The sequence below is a fragment of the Populus trichocarpa genome, chromosome 2 (assembly GCF_000002775.5).
Source record: "Populus trichocarpa isolate Nisqually-1 chromosome 2, P.trichocarpa_v4.1, whole genome shotgun sequence".
NCBI classification, from domain to species: Eukaryota; Viridiplantae; Streptophyta; class Magnoliopsida; order Malpighiales; family Salicaceae; genus Populus; species Populus trichocarpa.
The window spans coordinates 14,852,047-14,865,168 of NC_037286.2; the positions used below are offsets into that span (position 1 = coordinate 14,852,047).

The 13,122-nt window shown below is 31.0% G+C and overlaps 1 protein-coding gene across 1 annotated transcript; it reads left to right on the forward strand.

The window, feature by feature from the left end:
* Positions 1-7,032: 7,032 nt before the first annotated feature.
* LOC7481448 (probable WRKY transcription factor 47) lies at positions 7,033-10,583 on the forward strand. The gene is made up of 6 exons (XM_002302772.4): positions 7,033-7,339; positions 7,545-7,619; positions 7,725-7,877; positions 8,649-8,984; positions 9,101-9,214; positions 9,599-10,583. Exons 1-6 carry the CDS (start codon positions 7,112-7,114, stop codon positions 10,211-10,213), a joined length of 1,521 nt encoding a protein of 506 aa, XP_002302808.1. The 5' UTR covers positions 7,033-7,111; the 3' UTR covers positions 10,214-10,583.
* The last annotated feature ends 2,539 nt before the right edge of the window (positions 10,584-13,122 follow it).

Consider the following 13,122-nt stretch of genomic DNA (forward strand, 5'->3'; position numbering starts at 1 on the left):
ACAAAGCATGAAAACTTTTAAAATCTGACTATTACATGCTTGCCATGCATGCATACAATATATATATATATATATATATATATATATATATATATATATATATATATATATAGAGAGAGAGAGAGAGAGAGAGAGAGAGAGAGAGAGAGAGAGAGAGAGAGAGAGAGAGAGCGGTTTCAAGTTCAGATGTGGAATTTATCTAAAATAAAATACGGTAGTTGGATTTTTGCCACTAGAAGTGGAGGTTATAATTTCCTTTTGTTCTGTATATTTAGTTCTTAATCATTTAAAAAGGATTTTCACAAAGTGAAATATCTTTTTTGCAGTAGTGAGTCCCAGAAACTTTTGTGAATGGGAAAATATATAAGAATATAAGTGGACTAATTTAAAAATAAATAAAAAATAAATCTTATTCGGGTCTTTCTTAAGCAAATATGCTAGAAATTAAAACACCTAATCAATATTTATTTGTTATTTTTCACAATTTTATTCACATCTTCTCCTTTCTTGGGCCAATCAAAAACATCTGTCAAGGAATATTGAAATGAAATTTCCCTGCTGTTTTAGTTAAATGTGATTTTCACGTGCACCCGAGATCTTTGAACATTTCAAGCAACTTGTGAAAAATGCCATTGACAAACCAAGTTGATAAGATACCGATTTATTGATTAATTAAACATTTCAACCTATCATTGTGAACACAGCTTTTGTAATTGTTGAGATCTCTTTCTGTCAATGTTATTTTTATAAATAGTAATTAAAAGAGAATATTAGAGAGAGAGAGAGAGAGAGAGATCTCAGTTACTACACAGACAGAGTAAACTGCAAAATATAAATAGGCATAGATATAATGTATATTTAGACATGTAGTAGTAATACTGAGATCTTTGCATTGTAATATGAAAAGATCGAAGTCAAAACACAATTTTTCTACCAAAATATTAATCAGGCGACCAGTTAGCGTGTGGAAAAAAAGAACCAGCAAAGGTGTAGATCAGTTGGCACAGTGGGAATATATATGATGGAGTAGTTTACATTTCTTTGCTTCTTTGGATTAGTGGGAAGTGGACCAGAAGTTAATTAACAGCCGTATAAACGCCTAGACTTTAAGAATTTGTAGAAGGAAGAGTACCATGCAACAAATGGTCATAAATCGATACCAGATTAATATAGCAGCCAAGAATTCCAATATAGGTCCCAGCCCGGCAGCATCAAATATAGGATATGCCCTATTTGTAGGGGAAGACAATATGTTCAATATTAATGAACAATGGAATTGAATATAAGTGCTTATGTGAAGTTGAAATTAAAGACATAACTTAACTCTCCTTTCAGTAATGCCTTAAAAACCTTTTTCAAAGTTTGTAACTATCAAATGTTTCTTAATGACAAGATATAAAGATAACTTATATTATAAAAGAATTGTTTGTATACATATATAGAAGCACAACGTATTTTATACACTCGTACATACAAAATTTTACGTATTAAAAGTACATTAAAAATGATGTCAAAATTACAGTAAAGAGTTTGATTGAAAGAAGAAGTTGAAACTCTCTTGAAGTGCTCTTCACGTGCACAAATTCTCTGATTAACTGTAAGATCTGGATCTTGCTTCGAATGAAAAGATATTTATATAAACTCGAAAGTTTTAACCATGTGAGATCTTAACTTGATTTGATGAAGATGAAGAGTATTCACATAAGCTCAAAAATTTTAACCATGTAAGATCTTAACTTGCTTTGATTTGATGAAGAAAAAGAATATTCATTATACAAGCCTAAAAGTTTTAACTGTGTGAGATCTTAACTTGATTTGAATTGACAAAGGAAAAGGCTTTGATCCTTTGTTTTCTTGATTTGATTTGATGAAGAAAAGGATTCTGATCCTTCGTTTTCTTGGTTTGATTTGATGAAGGAAATAATTTTGATCATTTACTTCCTTAATGAACTTGAATTTTTTTTATAGAACTTTTAAGTATTGTGCTTAGTCTTTAGTCTCTTTCTATTGTCATTGTGTTTGATTTTGTGGCTTAGTTATTTATTTATAGACAAGTTAGATACAATTTACCTCAAATGTCCTTTATAACAAGGATATTTTATAAAATTAAAGTAAGAAGCATGAAATGTATTTGGACTATGTTTTTTAATTTAATTTAGGTCTAAACCTTAATAAACATTTTTTGTCATAGAGAGCTTGAGTCATGGGCACTTGTTGAAATTTTAGTGTTTACAAATGTCCCCTCAAGATTAATTTACTTTTACAATTTTGGTACAATAAGTAAATTTATCTCTTTTGACTTGAAAATGTGGTGAGATCAAAAGTATGTCTAGTTCAAATATGTACTTGATTCCAAAGAGAAATTTATCTCCTAGTATAACAAGGACACTAGGACACTATATATATATATATATATATATATATATATATATAGACACACACACACCACAACAATGTCCTCAAATAATTAAATATATAGTGTTGAAAATTTAGAGAAATCATATCAAGCCTTTCAAATAATAAGATATAAATGTCACATCAATGTTTGTTTTTTTTTTTTCATAAATGAATTTTTTAGGCTGATTTTTTTTCTTTACTTTACTTGATGAATTTTTTTGGAGTTTTTTTTCTCAAAAGTTTTTGGAGGTTTTTTTTGGAGAGAGGATTTTTTTTATTTCACTTTTTTTTTCTTGTCTTACTTTTTTATTATTATTTTCTTATCTTTCTCTCTAAACTCTCTCAATTTTCTTGAATTTTGACCTTTAGATTTACGTATTTTATAGGATTCAAGAATTTGAGGTGGTGATCCTTTTAGGTAATCCCAATTGACATGAAAGTTTGGTGAACCTTTTAAAAGAAAATCATTTTGAAACATTAAACTTTAGTAAATCTTTTTGGAGAATCCTTGAGAACTTGAAACTTTGGTAAATACTTTCGAAGGATTCTTGAGAACTTGAAACTTTTGTGAATTTTTTTAGAGGACCTTTAAAAACTTGAAACTTTGATGAACCTTTTTTGAGGATCCTTGGAAACATGAAAGTTCGGTGAATCCTTCTAGAGGATCCTTGAAAACTTAGAACTTTGGCAAATCCTTTTATAGGATCCTTGATAACGTGAAACACTAGTGAATCCTTTTGTAGAATTCTTGGATAAATAGATTGTTGGTGAGTATTGTGTTGGACTCATGCTTTCTTCTTTTTCGTAGTTTGTACTCTTACGAACGAGGAGTATTATAATATAACATGACTAGTTCTTAATTCGATTTGATTTTTTTTTTTGTTAATTAACTTCAGATGAATCTTAAGCTGTTTACGAACATCAATAAATAAAGGATCAAGTCATAAAGTTGTTCAAAGTGGATTTTTTTTCTTGCTTTTGTTTTTGTGCTTTTCATAGTATATACTTTTACGGGCCAAAAGTAGAATAATGGAATATGATTTATTCTTAATGTGATTTGAATTTTTTTATGACTGAAATCATGATGAATCCTAAACTATCTATCCACTACCAGAAAATCGATAGATACAAACGGAAATACCGAGAGAATATTTTCGTCGGTAAATTTTCGAGGGATTTTACCGACGGAAATATTCCCTCGGTATATACCGAGGGAATTACCGTGGGAAAAAAATTAAAACAAAGCAAAAAAAAAAAAGATGACGTGCCATTTTTACCAACGGAATTACCGATGGAATTTATTCTTTCCAATTGCACTGTTAATTGTTGTTCTTTACAGACAAAATCATCGATGGATTGAAAAGTCGTCGGTGTTATTTGGCGGTTTTCTGAAAAAATTCAATTAATTTAAAATTTTCATTTAAATATTACAGACGAAATCACCGACGGATTGAAAAATCATCAGTAATTGTTGGCGGTTTCTGAAAACTTTTTACGAAATTGAAAATTTAAATTAAATATTACCGATGGAATATTTAAAAAATATTAATATTCAATTATCCGTCGGTAAATCCGTCGCTAACGCGCCCCAATAAAAAGCCCGAATCCCTTTATTTCACAAGAGACAGACTCATTTCTTATTCTTCTTCTTCTTCTTCTTCTTCTTCTTCTTCTTCTTCACTATATGTAAAAAACATCAATATCTATTTCTTTCTCTTCTTTTCTCTCCTCATCTCCTTCTCTTTTCCTCCATGCTCGGGTATGTCTTCTTCTTCTTTCTTCTTTTATCCTCTTAGTTTTGTTTTAATTAATATGCTTTATGAATTATTTCTCTCTCCTTAGCTTCACTTGCAACTACATTAAGGTAAGATTTTTCTTTCTTCTTCTTTTTTCATGATTTTTTTCACTGTATTTGTTCTTAATAATTGTATAAATGTTGTTGTGAGATTTTTTTTTTCATATGAGATCAATTTTTAATTGAATTTATTTTTTCATTTTATTTATTTGTTGCAAATTTGTTTGAGTTGATTTTTTTATTCTTTTTTCCAAGCATTTTGAGTATATATTATAGAGTGTTGATTTATGTTAATTTAATTATTTTATAATTTTATAAAATGAATTTTTTATAAAATGTTTTTAAATAATTACCGACGGAAATTCCGTTTGTAATAAAAAATATTATTACCGACGCGTCTTTTCCGTAAGTAAAGCCGTCGGTAATAATATTTTTTTATTACCAACGGATTTACCGACGGAAAAAAAATTACCGACAAAAGATTCACCGACGGAGCATTTCCGTCAGTGATTTTGTTGGTAAATTAATTACCGATGGAATATGTGTCTTACGCCGACGGAAAAATTCCGTCGGTAAAACTGTTAAATCTTGTAGTGATCTATCTCCATAAATAAACGATCAAGTCATTATATAATTCAATATGAATTTTTTTTATTTGTTTTGGTGCCATTCACGGTTCACACAAAAACTATCATGTGCAATAAAAATAGTAGTTAAATTTAATGGAATTAATTGTTGTAGAAGATATGTATGTTAGAGACTAGGAACAAAGTAAAACTAAAATTGAAAATTAATTTTCTTTATGAAAGGTTAAGAACAAGAAACAAGATAATATAAAAAGATATGTTTTCATATTTTCATATAAAAACCATATCAATTAGTTAATGTGCCTTAATTTCAAATGGGTGTTATACAAGCAATGTTTAGGTACTCTTCAAAATTGAAGTTTTCCAAAAGGAAAAAGCAAGACACTTTATCTTTAATCTTAATGCATTGAAGGTTTTTTTTTTATATATAGTTTAAGTCAATGGGATTAGGTTTTCTTTTTGTACTCTCTTTATATATGTAGGACTCGTCATCCTTTTATTCTAACCACCATGAGATAAAGTCGTGCCATCAACCTCGTTGACCTCTAGAGATGTCATCCCCACCCTTATATAGAAGGCCTTACCATACTCAATCTCAACCTCAATCTCCGTTAAATGAAACCCCACTCCGTTATCACTAACAACGACTCTAGGAGTTAACTGCAAAATTAGTTGTTTGAAGTTGGTCATTTTTTTATATTTAGATTTTTATACTTGAATCGTTTTTTTATTAAATTGTCTCATTTTTCAAAACTTAATCAATCAAAATAACTATTTTTTATGGTTATATTTGAGATTCAATGATTAATATTATCCCATAAATATTTACTTTATATAATTCTCTGAAATTTTGGTTGTAAACTATCTTAATAGAAATACATTGTTTTTTAATTTAGAAACTCCATTTGAATTTTTTTTTAACAAGCATTGAGAAAAAAATATTATAAGTAAAGATTTTATGCTTATTTGTTATTGCGGCCACATCGCGCTTCTTAGAAAATTTGGATTTTTTCTTACTTTAAATTAATTTTTTGTGTATTTTTAAATCATTTTGGTGTGTTGATGTGAAAAATAAATTTTTTAAAAATAAAAAAAAATTATTTTGATTCATTTTCAAGCGCAAAGCACTTTCAAAAGCAACCGCTATTACAATATCTTTATGGTTATGTCGAAAATCTAGCTACCCTAATTCTTATATATATTTTTTTAAATTAGCATAGTAAGTTAAAAAATTTAGCAGAATAACACCATTTGTAAAAGATTTGACAAAATAACATATTTTCACCATGTCGCGCTAGCTTCTAAAGGGCGACAAACTAACATGTAGCTTCACAACCAATTTCTTAACTCAACCAGTCGGTCGGTTGATTCAGTTGTATGAACTGGTCGACCGTTTCACATAAAAACTATAATTTTATGAACTTTTTTCTTTCAAATATGTTTTATGAGTGTCAATGATATAGTTGGACTTGCGATAACAGGTGATTCTGAGCAGTCAAGTGTGAGGCTACCACAACTAGATGAGGATCTGCCTCGAACAAATTACATTGATGGCCTATCAAATGTATTTATGGACCATTGTGATAGGTCTAGATTTAAGAGAAGGTCTGGTTATGCCAGAATATAATGATGATTAAAAAAAGTCATAACTTTTTATTTGATCGCTGGATTGCACCTAAATTTTCATAGGAGTTTTCAAAGTTTGTTTTTCTTAAAGTAGTTATAGAATTACTACTCCGACCGTCAAATCTTTAGATTTCAATAATATCATCTTAGGGCCCTGGTTTTGATAGTTTTGTAATTTTTCTTATTATTTTTGAACTGATCGACTAGTTAGTCCTGAATTTAATTGATGTCGTGGTTGTGAATCTTGATATCAATTAAAATTTAATCGGGTTTGCGGTTCAAAACCATAACATCCCAAAATATACTATTTTACCAAAACTTTTTCTGCTATTTTAGTTAGCCTTTTTTTTTAAAAAATAAAAATAAATTGTATGCTAATGGCACAAGTTATCCCCAATTCTCCTACATGCTATAAAGTTAATATATTATGTTACAAGCTGCACGGCTGCGGCATGGTCCCCCTCTCTAATAATGCCACGTGTAACCTAACGCAACAATGATGTCAACAATTTCGAGAAAATAACGGCTGGGTCTTCTCTAGGGACTTGTAATTATTTTTTGGACCCCTCCCTTCTCTTTAGTCTTTTGTTAACTAAACAATACAAATACCTCTCGTTGAAAGGCCTACACAACCACTACGCTCACAATATCTCTTCTCTCTCTCTCTCTCTCTCCCCCCCTCCCGCTCCCTCCCCTCGTTTCAGTCATGGATCAACAAGGCCGTGAATTGGTGTTCATGCACTCCGGCGACTTTCTACGGCAAAACCCAGGTGTATCGGATCACTTAAATGATTATAGTTCGGGTGATCATGCCAAGCCCACGATGAAAGAAGTTGATTTCTTTTCTACTGATAGGAATGGTAAATCACCAAGTGAGCATCAAGAGATGAAGATTAATATTGGATCATCATGTCTGGTTGATTCTAGCCTAAACGTAAGGTTTCTTTAATGTATTTACCTACCTATTTAATTTTTCACCTTATTTTTGTCCACTTATTACTCTTTACATGTGATCACGCACTTGTGAAAGGTTAGGTTTTAAGGGCATGACGATACTGCATTTACTACATAACAATATATGAGCACAGTAGGTACGTATTTGTGTTTGCTTGTTACAGACTTAATTTCATGTGTTACAGACTGGATTGAATCTGTCAACTTCAAGTTCTGGGATTTCAATAATAGCGAATGCCAAAGAACCAAATGATAATGAAGTGAGTTTTCACGTTGGTACTTAATTAGAGTCTTTTGAGTTTCCGATGCTATTAATTCACAAGCTTTTTTATTTTATTTCTAAGTTAGAGGATTTGGTTTTGCAGCTGAGAGTACTCCGAGGAGAGTTAGGGAGACAGCATGATGAGAATAAGAAGCTGAGAAGCTTGTTGGATCAGATTACCAAGAGTTACAAGGACCTGCAAGCTCAACTACTCGTGGCAATGCAAAAACAGACACAGGGATGTCGGGTTGAGCAGGTGATTCATCGTTTGAGTTGCTTAACTGATCAGTTACCTCTCCACTAGTATGTGTGTCTAGTATTGGTCGGAGATAGATGGATTTTCATTCATCCTTACCAATCATACGAATTTCTTAAATAAATGGTCATGGTGTGATATAGCTACGGTAATTTGAAATTCATTAACAAGTGCCTATTTTAGCAATTAAGAAATTAATGAGTAACGTGCTTCCCTTAAATTGGAAAGTGCGATTACTCGGCTCAGTATTACTTTTTCAATACCTTAATACACATTTTTTAGGCCTTTCCAGTTCCAAAACCACCAAGACAGATGACGGGAAAGTTCCGAGTTTGTATAATTTGAATAAGTAATTTCTATTTGACCACCATCGAACTTGCTTCCATAGGATCTCGTGTTTGCAGGAGTGCTACTGCTTAACAAAGATTTGTCCCAAGTTTTTTTGCTGTAGGGATCACCAGCCTAAGCCTGCAATATCTCCTAGCTATTGCAATAGATCGTACAAGGTGTTCCATTATCAATACCTATAAAGAGAACATATGCTACTATTCCTTTTTTCTCTTTGGCACTATTTTCTCTCTCTAGTTACGAAGCACGGCATTCATTGAATGTAATCAGATGGTCCAAAACTTGAATCTTGCATTTAGATATTCAATTTATCTTCAATAGGATATGAGGATCAATTTTTTATTTTTATTTTTAATAAATGGTTGGCGGAACTCTTTGGTGTCTTTTTCACTGTATGGAATCTCATTTTAATGTTTGATGCAGAAAGGGGAGCTAAATGACACACCAACTCCAGTAATGTCAGCTCAACTCTTAATGGACCCACGGCCATCTGCAACATTAGATGCCAATATTGAACCTTCGGTATCCTACGACAAGACGCATGAAATGCTGGTCTCTCCAACAAATACAATGGAAACAAAGTCTCAGATATCAGGGAAACGAGCTTCAATTGGGGATAGTAATATTGATCAAACATCCCAGAGTTTGGGCTCTCCAAAAAGTCCAAGATTAGAAGAAGAAAAGCCTAACGAGCAAGTCCCTGAGGTCCCTTTCAGGAAGGCTAGAGTGTCCGTTCGAGCAAGATCGGAGGCTCCTTTGGTGAGCATTAATTTTCATGGATTAAAAAGAAAAAGCATTGCACTTCTGTGCTGCAAAATAATAATAATTTAAATGAATTAATGGGATCAGTGAATTTCTTGTGTTTAATTAATTAGATAAGCGATGGATGCCAGTGGAGGAAGTATGGTCAAAAGATGGCCAAAGGTAACCCTTGTCCTCGTGCCTACTATCGGTGCTCCATGACTGTAGGATGCCCAGTTCGCAAGCAGGTAAATAGTCAAGTGTCAATAACAAATACTACGGCGCCTTTCAACTCTCAATATATAATTTAATGTGATGATGGTGCTGGTTACTTCATTTTCACGTGTTAGTCAATAAATATTAATGGTCGGTATCGTTCAACTTCTTTTTTATTATTATAAGATAAATTACAAACTTGTAGAAGTTTAATTAATCGAGCAAAATAAAGATGGGATTTTATTTTTTCCATTTCCTTCGAAATTAAACAGATCAAGAGGTGAAGAGAGAACAACGAATTTTTTTTTTTTTTTTGGAGGTCTATATGTATTCTGACTTCAAATTAATATTGACCAACCGTACATTTAGGTTTGATTGCTGGTTTACTGACATTTTTCATGTTTTTGTTTTGACAGGTGCAAAGATGTGCAGAAGACAAGACCATTCTCATTACCACATATGAAGGAAATCACAACCACCCTCTTCCCCCAGCTGCTACGGTTATGGCTAATACTACCTCAGCTGCAGCAACAATGCTCTTATCAGGTTCAACCTCTAGTAGAGAAAGCCTATCCTCAAGTAGTGGCTTCTACCCTTCTTTGCCCTATGCATCAACAATGGCTACCATATCTGCTTCTGCACCATTTCCCACAATAACCCTGGACTTGACAAATGGCCCAAACACTACAATGCCATTCCCCTGCACTTCTCCTTCTCCAGTCACATTCCCTTTTCCTTTGCATGGCTGCCCACAACTCCCAGGGAACCCAATGTATGTCGCTCCTAAGTTACCTGCAATTCCATCAGTGCAATTAGGGCAGCGGCACGGTTCAATGGTTGAGACAGTTACTGCGGCCATTGCTTCTGACCCAAATTTCAGTGCAGCCTTAGCAGCAGCTATCTCCACGTGTATGGGTACACCAAGGAGCAGAGATGGGTCTAACAACCTTAGTACACCTAGTGTAATACCTGGATTGCCCGGATCTCCAGTACAGATTCCTCAATCTTGCACCACTTTTTCCACCAACTAGGGCTGCCACCGTCTGGGCCTCTGGTCTTCAATAAGGTGCCTAGCTAGTCTGTTATTTCATTTTTTTCGCGAAAGCTAATTATGATTTATTGTTGGCTTTTGAGAGAGTTTAAAGAAACAGCGCTGAAGGTGTTAAAAAGGAAGCTTGAAATCATGGGCTGTCCAAGGATGATGTTTTCCAGCAATCTTGGATGTGCATTTAGCTAGCTTCTAGCTATGGTTAAGGTATCGCTGATTCAGCTTGTTAATTTGGAGTGTTATTATTACTCTTATGTAACTACAATTTGGGCTCAGAGATAAATTTTGACATGTATACAGTTAAGCTGAGAAAGGAGATAAATTAAAATAAGATATATATATATATATATATATATATATATACACACACACACACACACACATAAAGCTTGTGATGGAGAGAGATTGCATACTTGAATTTGAACTGCAGGCAAAGTCATTGCAGCTTTCCCGAATATGCTCTTGCGTGTAATTATGTCATAAGCACTAACCAGCTCAGTATATATTAAGGTAATAAAAAATTGTCAAACATATATTACCGTGAATGATGATCTTTAACATTTTTTTAAGATATTGTATCAAAATAAGCCTACCTGGCCGAGTGCCGAAAAATCACAAAGTCAAGTTTTATGAGTTATTTTGGTACTTTTTCTACAATGTGCTAATTAAATAGCATTAATTGAACAATGACTTGCCATCCTTTCCTTTCAAGAACTTTGATTTATTATACAGAAACACAAGATCGTTACATTACTCCGAAAATTAGTGTAAAAAATAACTTTTTTTTTCTGATTCAAATCTTAAATCTATATCTTATCTAATAAATATATTTAGGTGTTTTATTGAGAAAAATAATTTTCTCACTGCATACTTTAAACAGTTTACACTACACCATTAAACAGTTTTATCGACGGATGCATTCCGTCGATGTAAGACACACAATTCGTCGGTAAATTTTTTACCGACAGCCTCATCGATGGAATTCGTCTGTCGGAATATTTATCTTACCAGTTTTTTTCTTTTAACTATTTCTTTTGGATTAAATTTTAGAAGCTTTGATGATATCCAAATTTGCATTGTAACAAAAAACCTCAGCTACAAATTTAATTAATATAATTCTAGATAGTACGTAGGCATGTTTTATTTTAATTTATTTTCCATTTTTAAGCCATGTTAATACTAATTGCATAAGTTTGATTCTATTTTATACACATATATTAAATTGTTATTATAAATTAGTTTATAATTGATAATTTGATGTTTTAGGTTAGTTAACTATTTAACATGGCAGTAGTGTTTATTGAGCCTGTTGAAGAAACATATTAGGTCAGGAATTTATGGTTCTACTCACTTTCCTTCGATCAATTTGTTGGAAGTTTGGGGTTGAAAGCGAAACTTATTGAATTAATTTCGAGTACTTCGTCTCTTGGGAGTTTAAGGGACCAGAACTTAATTAAGAGACAGTCAATGCTAAGAGCCACATCGAATTAAAGCCATCTCCAAGGGTATAGGTGTGGACCAGCTTCCCTACTTTAATTATGTACATAGTCTCCTAATACATTAGGAGAGACGAGTATAAAAGAAATGAGAGAGGGTTAACTAATTAAAAAAAAAAATGATATGAGAGAAGATTATCCTCTTATATATGGTGTTAGTGGCGTGCTTCCGAAACACAAAAAATAAAAATAAAATAAAAAATCATGGACTTCATTGAACCTTACATTTTCTATATTCCACATGAAAGGTTTTTTAATTGGATTTTGTTTTTTTATCAAGATATATATATATATATATATATATATATATATATATATATATATATATATATATATATATATATATATATAAACCATGTAGAACATTAATGTTTTTTTAACACACTCATATATATTATACTATTTTATTTTATATTAAATAATATTTAGTATTCAAGTAATAGATATTATATAGATACTTGAAACTCAATAAATACATATATCTAAATTTCTTACTAGTTGAGTATGAATATGATGAAATTTAATCCGGGGTTTTTTATTATCATCCAAACATGAAATGCACCTAATTTGTAATTTATGAATAATCTTATTAAAAAAGTACCCAAAAATATTATATATCAAAGTGATTTGTGAATAACTTCATGTGAATTTTTAATGTAACAACTCTATTGTGCACAATTTATAAATATACTCCTGTATTTAACAATTTATCTATCTATTTTATATATTAAAATTATAGCATTTTCTTAATAAAATTATAGCATCAAAATGAATGCAATTCAAAGTATTGCTATGATTATGACATATGAATTGTTAATCTATTAATATTTTTAAATTTTAATCAATAAAATTTTGACATCTATAAAAAAACAAACACATACACTTGATACATTTTTCCACGTATGCAAATAAAAAAAATATTGATATCAATTTGAAAAGAGAGCAAATATGAGGAAATCTTTTAAATTAAATATTTTGAATTATAATTTCTTAATGTATTTTTAATGTAAATTCTTTTTTTTAAAACAATAGAAATCTCTTACAATAAGTTTTAGTTTAAGATGCATATTGAGTATTTTTAGTAAGATATAAAAGAAAAATCAAGAAACTCATCTCGTATGCTAGATCAATGTATATCAAGGCCTTTCAAATTGTTTAAAAGTTTATGATAGTATAGAATTTTATCTATTTTAATTTTTTATTATTTTTGAATTAACTATTTTTTATTAAAAAAACTACAAAATGAAATGTTACAATAGTAATTTTTAAAATAAAATCGAGAATAATTGAAAATCTAAATTTTATATGGATTGAGAAAATAAAATATGTTATATAGGTTTTTTTTTTAAAAAAAATTAAGATAGAGATTTTATAAATTCAATTTCAATAAAAAAAA